Raw genomic sequence first — 16,437 nt, 5'->3', positions numbered from 1 at the left:
CGAGTCTTTGAATTCTTGTAATGGTTTAGAAACTTGGCAACTACTTTTGCAGAATTTTGCTTTGGTGCAAGGGCTGATTTTGATACAGCATTAATAAGCTACTAAAATGTTACGTGTTTTTTTTTATTTTATTATAGTTTCCGAGGGGTTAAGACAATGCTTAAATATTAGAAGAATTCTATTTACAAGCCGGTGCGGAGGATCTGTTATATTGTTAGATCCAAATCATTTAATTTGAAAATTTCTATGTTCTAAAACATCGTAACGATTTTGGGATTTTCATCCATAACTTCTTACCTCGCAATGCCAATGCTATTTTAATTCCACCTTGTCTAAATTTGGCAACCCTAACTGCATACCCTATTATAAGAACATGAAATATCCCTCCATTTTTGCATACCGATGAGAAAAAATCCCAAATAGTAAATACAAGAAAATAAAAAATGTTCAGGAACTCCATGATTCCTCTCGTCCTTGTTTGCTTCTTCTTTTGGAAGGTCGAGTCTCAAGCTAAGATTGCATCAGCTTTATACACATTTGGAGACTCGACTGTTGTTTCTTGGAACGATGTTGTCCTAAACACACCTGGAAAAGCAAATTATGCACCTTATGGCATAGATTTTCCTGCTCGTCCCAATGCCAGGGCCACGAATGGTGCTACCATCAGTGATTTCTTTGGTTAGTTTGTCTCTAACTAGCATTGTATCTTGTGTTGCATCCTATATCATTTTTTGGTCACGAAGATTTCAGAACAAACCATCGGATATTAGGGAATGAGAAATACTCTAGCCATAAAGTGATTATACAAAAGTAATTCTACAAACTGATGTCGCTTGATGTGTTTTGTCAGATTATAAAGTTACTTTCATTGTAAAGTAGATTTAACGGATCATATTAAGTCACGTATGTTTGTGAGATTACATAAATGTAATCTCTTTGTGGCTGTAGCACTCCTCATTTTGAAGTGTGGGTCCTATAACATTTAATGCCGCTCATATAAAGTTTTCGAGCAAAGTGGACCTCTCATGAGTATTTAATGTTGTGTCTATCTCTTTCTATATTGGGTCATCCAATTTGATCAAGAAATTGGAAAGGATCTCAATTAGACTCGTAGATTCTATTATTTGAGTTAAGGTAAGAAGAAGGTTTGCCTTGTACTAGATGCTCTTGAATCATATTGACTTTGTGAGCTAAATGCAGCTCAATGGCTTGGAATACAAAGCCCCCCTTCATTCTTGAGTATCAATCCTAAAACAAGCAAGTTCTCCGAGGGTTTTAACTATGCATCTGGCTTGGCCGGAATCCGTTCCGAGACTGGCACTGCTGATCCTGTAAGAACATCGATTTGCCAATGCCTCCGAGTTGCTAGTTTCATATCACATCTAGAAAGGAATTGCTAGTTTTTTTTAAGACTGTTTTGTATTGCTCAAGAATGAGGTTATCATGCAGGGAGTTGTAAACTTGAGCATGGAGAAACAAATAGAGTTGTTCAGAAAGACAGTTCAAGAATATCTGCCAAGGCTTTTTAGCAATGAAGCCGAGCTCCGAAACCACCTGTCAAAGTCTATTTTTCTGGTGGTTGTAGGCAGCAACGATTACTCTCTCAATTATCTTTCAAGTCAATACAATACCAGTCGCATTTTCAATATGGTACAATTCGCTGATTCCCTTGTGTACTATCTCCAAACACAATTACAGGTAAAGTCGTCATTTTCTTCTAAAGAAATATTTTAGCTACAAAGAATTTTTATAAACGTAAATTCATAAACCGGCGTAACTCAATGTGAGACGTTAGATTATAAAGTTACTTTTATTGTAAAATGGCTACCATTTTGTTAGTCGATTTAAGAAACTACTTATAATGTGCCGTATCAATAAGCGTGATCCTGAATAACAATATTTAGAATACAAACTAGAATTACTCAGAAAAAGACTTGTCAAATGTGGTGAGTAATGATGAAAGATATTATAAATTGAATGTTGAAAATATAGTGGTTTAAACAGAGTGGCATATTTATGCAGGATTTGTTCTCGTTAGGAGCAAGAAAGTTTGTAGTGTTTGAGATAGAGCCAATAGGTTGTAAACCAGCTTTCCTCCAAACAGTAAATTCCAAGGCAAAATGCGCAGAGAAAGTGAATTCCTACATAGCTTCTTACAATCACAAGCTTGGAGTTATGGTTCAAAGTATGGGACTTAGAAACACAACATTCGTTCTGGCCAAGAGGTACCAATTCATGAACGATTTGATGGCAAATCCAACTCGTTATGGTAAGCAAACTCATCTCCTTCCTTTTCGTACATATTACATGCCGAGAAATGTTATTCATCATCATCTCTTAATCGTCATCAGACATAGTATATCTATTAGTTTGTAGATTTACTTTTGTGGGATCTCTTTACGGATAAAACATTTTTCTATTTAAAAACTATTTATTATTTTTCATCTCTTCAAACCCAATAAAGATTGCACCCTTTATTTTTAATGGTACTTTTGAATGATGATGGATTTGGCATGTTTCTAACTTATGAGTCTTGACTTTTACAGGTCTAAAAGATTCAGTGAACCCATGCTGTGCCGTTTCAAAATCAGGGATGTGCATTCCAAATAAAGCCCCATGCCAAGACAGGAACTCGTATGTCTTTTTTGATGCAAATCACCCAACAGAAGCAGTATACAAGACAATTGCTGAACAATGTTTTAAGGGTACTGATCAATGTGTTCCAATTAACGTCCAAGAACTTGCAAAGAGATGATGAAGATATTGTTCTCTCAAGATTAACTAAAGTTTATCTACGTGCATGTTCTGTTCTCCTTCTCCTTTGTCAATATTAATATCTTTATCTCCAAAACTTGCTCGATCGAGCACCTTGATCTTCTCTCTCCCTTACTCTTTTCTAAGCAGTAATGGGAAATCCCACAAGTTTTGCTTTGAGTAGAGAGAGTTATTAACTTAATAGATATTATATTATGATATACCCATATAATAGGATAAGGGCACGTGGTGTATGAGATCTCAAATTACTTGAAAAGAAAAAATTTTTACATTTTATAAGGTTCCGATAGAAATCCAATTGTATCATGAGAAGTTCTACTCACCAACCTACTATTCCTTCTACACCGCACACCTTGCTGACATGTTTTATTTTTATTTTTTCCTGCTGCTAACCTAAACATACGTTTCACAAATTCATTTTGAATGTTTCTCCTTCCCCGTGTTGTTCCCTCCACAAACACAAACTAGTACTCAAACTAGAAAAGTTGTGAGATCAGAAAGTCAGGGAGATGATAACTGGGAATGATTTCTACAAGGTCATGTGTGCAATGGTTCCTATATATTTCAAAATGTTAGTAGCATATAGCTTAGTAAAATGGAGGAAGATATTCACTCCCGAACAGTGCTCAGGGATCAACCAGTTCAGGCTCATCACTCTCTTCCTTATTGCTACTTTTTCCTACACACTTGTGTTCGTCAAAAGGAGAGAAGTTCGAAGCTGAGAGAGTGAGAGAGCAAAACGAGGAAGGGGATCTAACCTTGTGAACCCAGTTTTTTATTTGGGGTGCGGTGTGTTGTTTTCAAACCGACTGTGTATCAGAATTTTTTTTGTATTATTGATTAGATTTTTTGGAGTATAGGCTCTATGGTTTGAGTATGGGTATCAATGAGATATTATGTTCATCAGCCGCACTCTCTCCGTACACTTCATGTGAGATTTTTTTTTTTTTTTTAAACTCAACACATGGTGTGCTGCGGCTGCAGCATACAGTAGGTTGTAATAAAAATTTTTCCGAGTGTCAATTCGTGTTAACGGGTCGTATTCGTGTCGTATCAAAATATATATATTATACTATATAGGTCAATCCTAACTCGACTTGTTAAGTTTATCGTGTCAAAATATGAAACCCTAACACAACCCATAAACATAATGGGTCGTGTCAACCTGTTTTGACCCGTTTATGTAAATTGGTTAAACAAATATGAAATTAACCCGTTTGACCTAGTTAAGTTTAGCATAATTTTATATAAATGTTAAAATCACAATATTTATAAAAAATATAAAACTAACTACAAGTCTAAAATTACAATCAAAATAATAAAAATATCGAAATTAAAATCTCAATAATTTTATTTTTAGGTATAATGGTATAATTGTAACTTTAACTTTTTTAACGGGTCATAACAGGTTATAATGGGTCAAAACGAGTTGACCTGTTATCAACCAATTAAGTAATCATATCTAAACGGGTCAACCTGTTTTGATCCGAACTCGTTAAGGCTAAATTCTAACCCGCTTTTATCGTATCGTATTCGTATTAAGTTAACGAGTCGTGTCACATATTGTTACTCATAGATTTGAGTCTTCTATTGAGGCGTTACAATATAATTTTGCAATGAAGTCATAGAAAATGAAGGGATGTATGATGGGGTTAAATTAAGAGCAAAGCTTGGTTGAAAGAATAGCCAGTAAAGGAGTAAAAGGCACATAGAATGATTATGGAATGTTACATAAAAGCACAAAAGTCACCCATCTTTGTATAATAAACAAATAACATTCAGAGTTGGTGCTCATAACTCAGAAGCCAATAACAACATATGACAAGCTGATAATCTACATGGGTATGTCTTCTAAGTATAAGAGAAGAGATAGGGGAACCCTTTTTTGAATCATTTTCTCAAATGTAATTTCATAAGGAATAATTATTACATAATTTCAGAATATGAACATGTGATACTGTCATGCTATTAAAAGTTAATACTTATATAAGCGGTTTTAATATCAGCAATACTTCGTGAGTATTTCATAATTTTCCTTCAGCAAAAGATATATAATTACAAAACAACAAACTAAAAATCCGTTAAAAATCACAAAAACAAAAGAGACAGGATATAGCACAAGAAAACTTACAAGCAAAACAAGAAAAATCATTACAAAAATTTACACAGGCTTTTCTCTAAAATGCTGCTGTTGCCCTTGTAGATCAAATAACTTGATGTTTCTATGAAGGCTTTGTGCTTTCCCTAGCAATCTTAGTTCAATATACTGATTACCTTAAGCCTGCAACTAGACAATATGGTTGAGGTTGGTTACCTTCTGGCCACTCTCAAGATTCAATCTCAACCATAACCACAATTGCACCTTAAAAAACTTTGGTAGTTTGTCCTAACCAAAGTGTTTTATAAGTAACAAACTTTGGTAGGTTGTTATAACTAAAGATAACATTTTTATAACTAATTTACAACTTATTTTAAATTAACCAATGTAATTATGCCACTTCATTAAAATAATAATTTTAATTTTATATGAATACCCTTCATCTTAAGTAGAGTTGTAAGTTAATTGTAAGTTTATAATTTTTCTTTCTTAAAAAAAAAATACTCTTTTACAATTCCATATTTTTTATGGTATTAGGACATTTTCGAGGTATAGGAATATGAAAATGCTACTCTTCCCGTTGGAAGCTTCTGTTGGGATGTTTTTATTTTTTATTTTATTTTATTTTTACTTAATGATTAAAAAATTATTTTTTAATGATGCTATAAATTTTTATTTTTTTAAAAAATATTAAAAAATAAATGTAAAAAAAAAAAAAAAAAAATCCAAAATACATTAGCAGAGCCCAGCGAGAGGCTGTAGAGCCAGCCGCAGGAATATTCCTATCCGTCACAAAGGGTTTCATAATCCAAGCATCCAAACACATCCATATGAAATTCCAAGAAACGAAAACGTAGTTCAATCGAAGCTTTTCTTTCCGAGGAAAAGTTTCGCAGGTAGTCTCACAAAATTTCATACCAATCTCAAGATAGAGATGAAGAAAGCCACAGATATCGCTTCGATTCTTCTATTGATATCTCTTTCCCTTCAAGAAATATCCCATGGTTCTTCGGCTTCATCCCTTACAGGGGGAAATCAGGTACTTACGAAGCTCAAAAGCATGGATGGAGAAGTTGCATTTACAAGAGTTCAAACCACTATAATAAATACAAAAATGGGATTGGTTTGTTTTTATATTGAATTTCATAATTTGAGTCATCGGTGTCGCTGTGATTTTGGTAAGTGATAGTGATATAGGTTCTTTTATGGATCTGGTGCTTAGTTTATGTATTGTGTTAAAAAGGAATAAAGTATATAGGATGAATAAGAGATATAATTTTTATTTTTGTTTTGTGCTCCAGGATTCTGAAGGATCTGCAGCTGCAAGGTACCATTGCTTTCTTGACAGATTACGCAGAGAAATTAGTATTTGAATTCATTATTAGTGTGGTATTTCAGTATTGAGGTTAATTAGATGCCTGTTGAATGATTAATGAATTAGGAGCATATACTCGTTATGCCTGTTGAATGATTTCAGTATTATTGGTGTCATATATTATTGTGCGAAGTTTGGTAATCTGAACTTGTTATGCGTCTTATGTTAGAACTCTTAATCAAGAGCAAGACCAAGAGCATGCTCATGAGGTTCATTGTTCTAGAGAAAGAAGTAGGGCAGCTTGGGAAGTAATTGAGGAGGTATGAGGAAATGTTTCACAGTTACTTGTGGAATTCTGAATTTGAATAACATCCATGACTTTGTTGTTTGTACACATTGTGCAGTATCTGATGCCATTTGTGGAACGAGAAGACTATCAGATTTCAAGTAAATGTAGACTTCATCCTGACAATGATCTGTTCAGGGATCAGGAGCAGCACAAAATTCATGTGGATATAAATGAATGGAAGTGTGGATACTGTAAGAAAAGCTTCCGTGCTGAAAAGTTTCTTGATCAGCATTTTGACAACAGACACCACAATCTATTGAATATTGTATGTGGAACTATGTTCCTTATCTTTATACAATCTATTGAATATTGTATGTGGCACCATGTTCCAGATCTTTATATGTTCTGCAGCATTCATTCACTAATTGCAAGCTGCAATATATCAATTGCCACAATGTGACCAACGTTGCATTCTAGTTTTTTTATTTTTTCCTCCATGAGATAGTGCTAATTGTCATTCATGCATTGACCAATGTTGAGTTGACCACCTGCCATCTGTCATCAACTAATTTATGTTTCCCTCTTCCTTGTGCTCAAGTCTGATTTCTTTTCAAGTCTAATAATTTGTCAAGTATCATGATATTTATTTAAATAAATGATGATTCAAAAGAAGTGGTACATGCCTTATACAAGTTATATTTTAATTTCTAAGTTTCTATTGTATTTCATTGTATACCATAGCATCTGAAGTATGAAATAATTTTTTTCAATCAAAAAATAGAAATAGAAGTATAAAACTAAATTTAACATACATTCTTTGTGAAGAATATATGCTGATTATTCTGTGATGGTGGACGTCGGATATTGCATTTGTAGTTGCTTTTGATTCTGTAAGATTGCCTTGATTACATTTCAAGACTACACATGCTGAAAGCGCCAAGTCTCTAGGTTCCTAGACATGACAATGAATTCATAAATTCTGTTTTCAAGAAATTGTGTAATAATTTACTTTTTAGTTTTGAATTGAAAATTTGTGGTCTTTGCATTCAGAAAAATTGGATTAGCTTAACACAACCAACTTTTAATGAATTCAGAGTCATGGCAAGTGCTTGGCTGATTTATGTGGTGCATTGCATTGTGATACCATGATGAATACCAAGTCTCGCAAAACCAAGTGCAATCCTGCGGCTACTGCTAGAAATCGTCACCTATGTGAGGTTGCTTTTCAGTTGTATTATTGCTCGCCTTCAGTTTTTAGTATGTTTTGTTGCTCACCAATATTATATTTCTTTCAGGGTCTTGCTGACAGTTGTTTTCCAGTCCATCAGGGTCCCTCAGCAAGCCATCTTCATGGTATTCTTCTACCTTTTCGAGAAGATATTCTGTCTTGTTTGTGTAACATACTACTTACATTGACATTACTGCTATAATTCTTTTTATTTTCTTCAAAATAAATGTTTTCAGTCTATATAGTTGCTAATTTCCCATGGTGGCATTTTGATGCACTGGCAGATTTATTTTTGCACCAATTTTGTGATGCTCAAACTTGCTCTGGAAAACAGAAACCTTTTCCAAAGGGAGGCAGGGTAAGAGCACTCTCTTACTGCAGTAGTTTGGGTTTTAAAGGCAGAGCTCCAATTTACAATTAATAGTCTGTGTTGATCAATGTTATTACAGAATAAGGAAAATTTCATCTTCTTGTCCATAGATGTTTTGCTCATATAGGTTTTCTGGCATGCCTATCAGTCTCTCTCTCTCTCTCTCTCTCTCTCTAATCCACTACGTCAGAAGATGGCTTCCTGTTGGTGTATGGAATTTCTAACTATTAAGATATTTTCTGCATAGTTGATGTCAGCTACCCACTTTTTCATCTGTGCAGAAGAAAACAAGTGTATTCTACCTGGCTATATCAATATTGACTTTGATGCTGCTCCCTATTTTCTATCTAATCGTCTATTTGCACCAGAGGTACCTTTTTCTGCCTTTCCATTTCTCATTTGACAAGCTTTTTTTTTTTTTTTTTTTTTTTTTTTATAACTTTTTCTTTGTGTATTTTGCAGCGAAATGAGGAAGAAAACCCAAGAGCTTAGGCGCATCTCTAAAATTGGACAGAAAGCAAAACCCTCATAGCTGGTAATTTATACCCATACTTTTCGTATAAAATAAGAGATTACATCAATAGATTTCTAAAGTTTTCAGTTGTTGGTATAATGGTTCACATAGTCCCAAGGTTAATTTGTTGAGTAAAAAAATGTGATTTTTATACTTTAAGCATTTGTATGCAAAAAGAAAAATAAACCATTACGCAAAGATAGATTGTCACAGAAATTGGTTAAGAACGGCAGGAAATTATCTTTGTATTACTCTATAATTGCGGAATTATTAAAGCTCAATAGACGTTATAGCCTTCAGCAAAGTAGACACACTACTAGCCTTACATTATATCTTTCCGCAAGTAGATGCTACTAGTCTTGGATCTAGCTTCGTTATTAAAGCAAGAATGGTTATGCTGCCTGTTGTGTAGTATCCGTTATACAGGATAGCAGTAAATGTTTCGCAGGTTCATTTCAAATGGTTTCATGTTGTACAGCTCCATTGTTTTGTTGCTACAGGTTAGGCGAACAGGGAGGATAATGGCGAGATGTATTGTATGTGTCAATGCTTTCTTCCAATAGATTCCTCTGTAAATTTGCATTTGTCACGAAAGGCACAGGGAAGGAATTGCATTGCAAGTGTTTGAAGGTACCAGGAACGGAGGCAAACCTTGCCAGGGTTCCATACGATAGTGTAACCACTTTTTTCCCTCAAAAAGGATCTAATAGTTTATGAAAGGGCAGAGATATGTGAAAATTTTCATTTTTATTATTTTGTTTTCCATTGGTTGGAACATTTTCTCGTGTTGAAAAAGTTCTTCCCACTGCTGGGAAACAATCCAAATAAAGTTATAAGTAAATTTTTGCTTGCTTTTTAGGCAATTCATCCCCTGTTCATTCTCTGCCTTGTTGTGCCCGCAGAGCAGACAGCTTTCTTTCTTGATCACTCGTCTCTTCGCAACTCACCTAAATAACGCCATATCACAACTAGGTTGAACTGCATAGTACTTTGTAATACACCAGACGATCTGGTGTACAAAATTTTAGATTCTCATTATTTATGCAACAAATTAGGCACTTTGAAACATTCAACAGAAGGTCACCCTAGGATGATACTGGCAAAATGTTTCCACAAATGCTTTTCAGCTCTACAGCCAGTTGCTGTAGGAATCAGATTCTGGTCACTTCCAAAGGACTCTGAATCCCATGAAGAATCGTAGTTCTATGGAGCTATTACCCGAAATGCAAGAGATATCAATTCATTTGATAAAAGGAAACCATCTGGATCACTTAGCCGAATATAAGCCAGCCTTCTTTCCATCCTGTTCTCATCTAGTAATTCAGCATCCAGTTCATCTGCAGTCAAGGCTCTTCTGTTCTCATCCAAGCAAACAACATGCCCACTTTCCACATAAGGTTTATAGGCCTTGATAAGAGAGGAAACAAGAGAGCCACCATAAGCTTCTCCGAAAGACCTCAGATCTAGGCCTCTTGCAGTTCTGAGAGAGAGCATCAGAACATCCATGGCCACGTCCTTGACATCGAAAGTATCGTTCCCACACCAATCCACCACCCCATTCTCCAAATTCTGCACATAATCCGTGTATTCTTTTAGTTTTCTTGGCCTTGAAAATCTCAACCCGCCGACATAACTAGCAGACCCAAGGCCAAACCCATAGAAAGGTTTGTTCTTCCAATATGTAAAATTGTGTTTGCACTCAAAGCCATCCTTGCAGTAACTGCTAATTTCATAATGGTTGTAACCAGCATTAGAAAGCGTTCTTGAAGCCGTTCTGTAGAAATCAGCAGACCATGTTTCAGAGGGCAGAGGGGACACCCCGGGTGTATACCTTCAAGCAACTCCAATATCAATTTCAAATCCATGAGGAAGCTAAAAATAATGTGTTCACTTCATTTATGATTTTAATACTTACAAGTTTCCAAATTTCGTGCCTTGTTCGACTTGCAGATCATATACGGACACATGGGTGGGTTGCGCCTCAACGGTGAGCCTCAAACTCTCTCGCCACATCTCCGGTGTCTGGTGAGGGAGAGATGAGATAAGATCCACACTCCAATTCTCGACCCCACATGACCCAACAATTTCAATGGCTTCATAGACCTCATTCAAACCATGTGCCCTGCCACATACCTTCAGCAGTTCTTCTTGAAATGCCTGAACTCCCAAAGATACTCGATTCACGCCCAACCCAATCAATTCCTCCATCTTCTTAGAATCAAAAGTCCCAGGGTCCATCTCCATAGATATTTCAGTATTTGAACTCAATCCAAATTTCATCCCCAAAACTTCGAGAACCGACGCCACAAGTCTCGGTGGCACCAGTGAAGGCGTACCACCCCCGAAAAAAACCGTTTCCAGAGAAGGGCTGGTCTCAAATTCTACTCTAGTGGCATTAATTTCTCGACAAAGCAATTGTATATAGTTTAACACTCGTGGGTCGTCATCGGTTTGGTTAGAAGAAGAGCCGAGAGCGACAATTGGGAAGTCACAGTAGTGGCAGCGCTTTCGACAGAAGGGTAGGTGGATGTATGCTGAAGTAGGGGGAAGCTGGGGTGCTGGGGCGGTAGTGAGAGTGTCGGGCGAAGCATTTTGTCGGACAGTTGGTGGGCTGTGCGTGAAAGTATTGGTTAAAACTTGGTATACGAAGTTTGGCGTTCTGGGTTTTGCAGGAAAGATTGAGAAAACGGGAGCAAGTGCTGATTTGAGCATAGTTGCAATGGTAATAAGATGTAAAGCCAAGAGCATGGAAGATGGAACGACGTCCGCAGCGAAGACAAATAAATTATTTTATTTTGCATCTGTTTTTTTTTTTTTTCCCCATCACATCTCAGTCTGTTGTATGCCTAGCTTTATTGGGCTTTATGGGTTTCGGCTTATGATCCTCCCCTAGACATCATGGGAATTCAGAAGCATTGTCCAGTAAAGTCCAGACGGGCCCAGGTTCCTTTTTCTGGGTCTGAGAAGAAGTCCCCATACTTGGCCCAGCACAGGCTTACCGGTCCACCTTTTTATAATTTCTTTATAATTCTGTTTTAAATGGAGGAGTCCTCCATTTAAAATAATGATACCTCTATAATTATTTTAAAAGTTATTTTATAAAAATACCCTCTATTTAAAACAAAGTTGCAAAAAGAAAACATGGTGAAAAAGATCATGTCTTTAACATCATTCATATAACACTGCCCGACTCAAGGTTTTGCCATCTAAAAATGATCAAATTGTTAATGACAAAGCCAATGGTAGAGGTAGAGGCACCACTTTCATTTCTGGAGTTTCAAAACCAGTAAAATCCAACTTCACCTACCATACAACTAATGTAGATCTTATATTCATGTAATGCTTTTACAATTTTCCCAGCTAATGTGGGGACTTAAAAAACTTGACAATTTGAAAGATCAGAGAAGAGAGGTTCTACAAACATGAAAGAAGAAAATGTAGGTAGCCAAATAGTTAACTCAGACTTTTAGCACCATTAACTATCTCTAATTGACATCACACATCCTAGAAAGTAAATCTATGGACAAGACAATTGCCTCAAATACAACAGTAAACCTACACCTATCTACCATCTGTAATCCTCTCGCAGAGCTTAAAGCTACGGAGCAGTTCAATCCGCGCAATTTCTGTATTCATCATCACATTCATCACTTCTCTATTTATCCATGGCGGGGTGGAAGAAAAGAGGTGCTTGCTGGATAAAGTGTCATTTCATCTGCCAAAGCTTATAAACATCAACTTTTCTTTCTCAAGGAGCCAAGTTTTTGGCAGAAGCTTTCCAAGCCTTCAGGGGTAAACCAATTTTTTCTCATCTGCAGTATATCACAGAAAGGTAAACTCCCTCACTACATCTATGTCCAGTGCTTTATATAATAAACAGGAAAACAGGTGGAAAGCTTACAAAGTAAGGATAATCCTCAATGCTAAAATCCTCAGGAGCATCCTCCATGAACAAGTTAATAAAGTAGAGAACATATATGCCACATTCCTCACCATTTCTCTGTTGAGGAACCTGAAAAGATTCTTTTTCCCTTTTCTTATTCTTCCAGAGGCAAAGATAAGTGAAAACACACTAGCATTGATGTGAATATTAATTGCAAGCATGCATCATTGTCACCTTAGGCACCAAGAGGGGAATTTTATAAACAGAGCTTTTACTCTCAGGCCTGCCCTCTGCTTTATAGATGTCCACTGCAAATCTGAAAGAAACCAAAACAAAAAAGTTCAACAAACTACTAGCTGAAACAAGTGGTCAGGGTCTAGAAGCATACTTTCTTATATCTGGTTCAAGACGCCTTGGATTTCCCATTTCTAGTGAATCCAGCAATAACATGCATGGTGTTATAGTTTTTGATTGCAAGCTCTCACCAAAGTGGCAGAAGATCAAGAGGCTCCAGTGATTCCTAAAGAAATGGTATTGCAAACAATAAAATAGTCCTATCTCAGGGAAAAGAAACAAGGCAATAAAATATAGTCCCATGCATTGGCAAGAAACAAAATTTACAGCAGCAAGTTGATGGAAAAACCTACCAGCAAACTATGGGAACGAAAACAAATTTCTTTGAAAAAATTTGCTTCTTTTTAATCCATGTTATCACCTTGGCTTTATAGTGTGGTTTCCTATACAAGGCAAACCACAAGCAGTCAAGGTAAGCAAAGGAGGTCCTCTTATCTTCTGAAAAGCTCCTCCATAGATTTCTATACATGTTAGACACTTGTATTAAAAAACAGGGACAATAAATCCGACATGATTATTGTCAACATATGTCAATTGATATTATGACTCACTGAAAGTGATATTCAAAAGCTCCACTATCTATCTTCTTTTCCTGTAAGATAGCATTCTTAGGGCTAACTCTGCTCTTTGTACGCTGGCGGCGAGGAAAGGGAGTTACAACCTGTGGGACTTCAGCTTCTTCTTTACTCATCTTTTTGCAACCAGACAAGGACAAAACAAGACACTCTGGCATTTGATTATCCAGAGACTCTGTCGCAACAAAACAAGCTCATTCATCAGAACCTGATTAATAATCACACAACACCAGTCTTCAACTGGTATGATTAAAACAGTAAAGCACGAGCCAAGTTTCTTTGACGAGTTTGGTTGCTAAGAATATACAGGAAAAGAAAATTTTCGATTCCACCAGAAGTTTTATGGCACTATGACATGGTTATGGTGAAAAATCCCTGGCAACTAGCAATACAATCTCTTGTTAAATTTAAAGCTTCCATTAATGTAAAAATGGACCAAAGCCCATTCTCCTAGGGTGAACAAAGGCCTCAATAGCTCAGCACAAAGATAAAAATTTGAAAAGTTCAGATGAACAAAAGAATAATTACAATGAGTAGAGATAAAAAGGTTTTGGAAAAAACCAAATAAATGAAGCTCAAAATTTACTGTCCCCCCCCCCCCCCCCCCCCCCCCCCCCCCCCCCCCCCCCCCCCCCCCCCCCCCCCCCCCCCCCAAAAAAAAAAAAAGCAGAGAAAAAAATACAATTCCACACATTCAGCTACAATATCAAACAAAATAGACATTAGTAAAAAAAAGAGGTGTCCCGCTTTGTTATGGCTGCAATTCACACAGGGGCAAGCAAACTAACCATACACCATGCCGAAATGATTCCAACCTTCTAAAATCAATGTAATAGAATGTAAAATATTTAGCATAACAATCCCTGCAATACCACCTGAAAGAACTAGTGATCACAGATACTCAACCACCTCAAGTCCATTCAATATTGAGGATCCTATTTAACTGATAGTAACAGGACAGTTTTTGGACCTTCTAAAATCAATGTAATAGAATGTAAAATACTTAGCATAACAAACCCTGCAATACCACCTGAAAGAACTAGTGATCACAGATACTCAACCACCTCAAGTCCATTCAATATTGCGGATCCTATTTAACTGATAGTAAGAGGACAGTTTTTGGACCTTTTAAAATATGTTATAAATACAAACTCCAAAGCAACCGTGTCCACAGATGCCATTTTCTATGATTTTCCCTGTGAAAAGTTAGAACTACACATACACACACTACGTAGAACACAAAGTGGCTATCAATTACCCGTCAACTCCAAGACACTCAGTATCTACATTCTCTAAATTTTTCTTCGTTTTGTCTGAAATATTCACAAAAACAGTGTGAAATCTGATTCAATCGAAAAATGCGAAACAAATCACTGTGTCATTGTTAAATTGAAATGTTCATTATTATTCTGTCTAAACGCACGAGAGAGAAAGAGAGAGAGAGCTTCAAGTATAGATACAAACACGTCGCAAATCCTATTTCTCTTTACCATTAACAAAATAAACGTTTTATTTAATCCTTTGTTTGGTAAATAACTAAAAAGTGTAAGAGACTATCAGAAACTTCCATTCAAATCTTAGGTTTATTACCATCTACCTGTATCGTCCAAAAGTATTGCACAATCAAGCCCAGTATTTATATTACAACAGCAACTTTTGAAACTTCCAACTTTTTCTCAGAAACCAAACAAGGAAGATGATAGAACATTGAAGAATGATATACCGGAACTCGGATTGTCGCTGTCAATTGCGATTGTTTCTGGAACGAGCTTTCTCTTGCCCTTTGCCATTGATACGTGTCACACACCCCAAGTGTTTGACAGAATGCAAGAATGGGACTGCTTTCTAGGGAGCTCCTCTTTGTGAATAGGGAAAATAGGAACAGGGAGGAGAGTGAGGAAAAACGAGTAGTTAAAAGGGTATGTTTGGAAAAAATTTTCATTTCATCTCAGCTTTTCAGATCCACCTCTACAAAGTAATTGCCGTTCCCGACTCTTGGAAGTTTTCCTATATGAATTGGTTAAATCATTGATTTTTTATCAAGAAGTAGTTCTAAAAGATTGTTTGTATTCATGAGGTGTTGAATTTTGGATATTAAAAGGAGTGATACCCCAAGACTAATGCCTTCACCACTTGAGCCAATCTCTTGAGATTTTTTATTCTTAAATATCATTCAAATACAAATACTTTCAAATTAATCATTAAACTTTTTCTTAAACTTTTTCAAACTAATCATTATAAATTTTCTAAACTTTCAAATAAAAGACAAAAAACAATTCAATTTTTCGAATCTCAAAACAAAAATTATATTAAAAATTTATATTCTAACAATATTTTAATTTTATAATATTTTTTACTCAACTTTTTCTCTCTTCTTTTCCAAAATTCAATAAATACTTAACTCAAACTATCTCACTAATATTCACAAAATTCTCATATCATCTTATTCCTGAAGCATCCTCTAAATGCCTTATAACGCATTGCAACGCCTAATGCCTAGTGCCTAGTGCTTGGATAATATACCATACGAGAATCCTTAACCTAAATAAAGTCATGGGCCCTCAAGTCCAATTAAACAAAAAGAGAAATGAAAATGCAACAACCGGCCTATAACTCGGCCTTACCCATATAAAGGAAAATAACAAGAATTGAAAGCAATAACAACTAAACATAGTCTTGGATCATATAAGCCCATTATGCTCGTGAGCCCAGTCTAACTTCAACTCAATCACTTTAATTAAACTCAAGTGTTTGATCGAAAGCCATGTTAGTTCTCTTCTGCATGTCTCGAAGTCCTTTATCTCGAACCCATTTTTTTCTTCTTGCAAACGCTAGATCTAAGGTTGTGACAGATCCCTCCCCATTAAAACACCTTGCACGCAAGCTGTGGAAAAACCTTTTTCAGCTTCGAGTAAACCACCCAAGTAGCATTCTTAACCTTTTGCCCTTGCTAGGAAACAAACAAACTCTACCCTTGCTCGATTTCCAACCTTGATCATCCGTCGTGCAAGGATCTATTCAGGTTTGGGCTTTATG

General features: G+C 36.0%; 4 protein-coding genes across 5 annotated transcripts; 2 read left to right on the top strand and 2 right to left on the bottom strand.

Annotated features, from left to right (window-relative positions):
• The first annotated feature begins 30 nt into the window (after window positions 1-30).
• On the top strand, window positions 31-2,934 carry LOC121234317 (GDSL esterase/lipase 7-like). The gene is made up of 5 exons (XM_041130212.1): window positions 31-678; window positions 1,201-1,331; window positions 1,450-1,698; window positions 2,023-2,269; window positions 2,547-2,934. Exons 1-5 carry the CDS (start codon window positions 444-446, stop codon window positions 2,753-2,755), a joined length of 1,071 nt encoding a protein of 356 aa, XP_040986146.1. The 5' UTR covers window positions 31-443; the 3' UTR covers window positions 2,756-2,934.
• A 2,707-nt stretch (window positions 2,935-5,641) lies between these two features.
• Window positions 5,642-9,452, top strand: LOC121234318. Of its 2 annotated transcripts, XM_041130213.1 has the most exons (10): window positions 5,642-5,912; window positions 6,175-6,200; window positions 6,418-6,508; window positions 6,593-6,802; window positions 7,572-7,694; window positions 7,773-7,830; window positions 7,990-8,063; window positions 8,357-8,445; window positions 8,538-8,610; window positions 9,090-9,452. In XM_041130213.1, the coding sequence occupies exons 1-9, from the start codon at window positions 5,808-5,810 to the stop codon at window positions 8,605-8,607; spliced, it is 846 nt and encodes a 281-aa protein (XP_040986147.1). In that variant the 5' UTR covers window positions 5,642-5,807; the 3' UTR covers window positions 8,608-8,610; window positions 9,090-9,452. The 2 variants fall into 2 exon arrangements, with proteins under 2 accessions (XP_040986147.1, XP_040986148.1); XM_041130214.1 differs by lacking the exon at window positions 8,357-8,445 and having other exon boundaries at window positions 5,643-5,912.
• A 106-nt stretch (window positions 9,453-9,558) lies between these two features.
• Window positions 9,559-11,399, bottom strand: LOC121234316 (heme chaperone HemW). Its single transcript, XM_041130210.1, has 2 exons — window positions 10,505-11,399; window positions 9,559-10,420 (listed from the first exon to the last, which is right to left on the bottom strand). Exons 1-2 carry the CDS (start codon window positions 11,335-11,337, stop codon window positions 9,793-9,795), a joined length of 1,461 nt encoding a protein of 486 aa, XP_040986144.1. The 5' UTR covers window positions 11,338-11,399; the 3' UTR covers window positions 9,559-9,792.
• A 499-nt stretch (window positions 11,400-11,898) lies between these two features.
• Window positions 11,899-15,428, bottom strand: LOC121234319 (probable ubiquitin-like-specific protease 2A). Its single transcript, XM_041130215.1, has 7 exons — window positions 15,125-15,428; window positions 13,378-13,576; window positions 13,120-13,287; window positions 12,861-12,992; window positions 12,707-12,788; window positions 12,491-12,601; window positions 11,899-12,401 (listed from the first exon to the last, which is right to left on the bottom strand). Exons 1-7 carry the CDS (start codon window positions 15,189-15,191, stop codon window positions 12,324-12,326), a joined length of 837 nt encoding a protein of 278 aa, XP_040986149.1. The 5' UTR covers window positions 15,192-15,428; the 3' UTR covers window positions 11,899-12,323.
• Window positions 15,429-16,437: the final 1,009 nt, after the last annotated feature.

This window comes from Juglans microcarpa x Juglans regia, chromosome 6D (genome assembly GCF_004785595.1).
Source record: "Juglans microcarpa x Juglans regia isolate MS1-56 chromosome 6D, Jm3101_v1.0, whole genome shotgun sequence".
NCBI classification, from domain to species: Eukaryota; Viridiplantae; Streptophyta; class Magnoliopsida; order Fagales; family Juglandaceae; genus Juglans; species Juglans microcarpa x Juglans regia.
Note: the sequence above shows the minus strand (reverse complement) of the source record. Positions and strands in the feature narration are given on the sequence as shown.

What these genes read in the sequence shown, in the direction of transcription:
- LOC121234317 (XM_041130212.1), top strand. Translation starts at nt 444, where the DNA reads ATGTTCAGGAACTCCATGATTCCTCTCGTCCTTGTTTGCTTCTTCTTT. An exon ending in ATCTCCAAACACAATTACAG is followed by an intron (nt 1,699 to 2,022) that starts GTAAAGTCGTCA and finishes ATATTTATGCAG; the next exon opens with GATTTGTTCTCGTTAGGAGC. An exon ending in GGCAAATCCAACTCGTTATG is followed by an intron (nt 2,270 to 2,546) that starts GTAAGCAAACTC and finishes TGACTTTTACAG; the next exon opens with GTCTAAAAGATTCAGTGAAC.
- LOC121234318 (XM_041130213.1), top strand. Translation starts at nt 5,808, where the DNA reads ATGAAGAAAGCCACAGATATCGCTTCGATTCTTCTATTGATATCTCTT. An exon ending in GAAGGATCTGCAGCTGCAAG is followed by an intron (nt 6,201 to 6,417) that starts GTACCATTGCTT and finishes GTCTTATGTTAG; the next exon opens with AACTCTTAATCAAGAGCAAG. An exon ending in ACCACAATCTATTGAATATT is followed by an intron (nt 6,803 to 7,571) that starts GTATGTGGAACT and finishes TAATGAATTCAG; the next exon opens with AGTCATGGCAAGTGCTTGGC.
- LOC121234316 (XM_041130210.1), bottom strand. Translation starts at nt 11,337, where the DNA reads ATGCTCTTGGCTTTACATCTTATTACCATTGCAACTATGCTCAAATCA. An exon ending in GGCACGAAATTTGGAAACTT is followed by an intron (nt 10,421 to 10,504) that starts GTAAGTATTAAA and finishes AGTTGCTTGAAG; the next exon opens with GTATACACCCGGGGTGTCCC.
- LOC121234319 (XM_041130215.1), bottom strand. Translation starts at nt 15,191, where the DNA reads ATGGCAAAGGGCAAGAGAAAGCTCGTTCCAGAAACAATCGCAATTGAC. An exon ending in TTCGTTCCCATAGTTTGCTG is followed by an intron (nt 12,993 to 13,119) that starts GTAGGTTTTTCC and finishes CCATTTCTTTAG; the next exon opens with GAATCACTGGAGCCTCTTGA. An exon ending in TTGAGGATTATCCTTACTTT is followed by an intron (nt 12,402 to 12,490) that starts GTAAGCTTTCCA and finishes GATATACTGCAG; the next exon opens with ATGAGAAAAAATTGGTTTAC.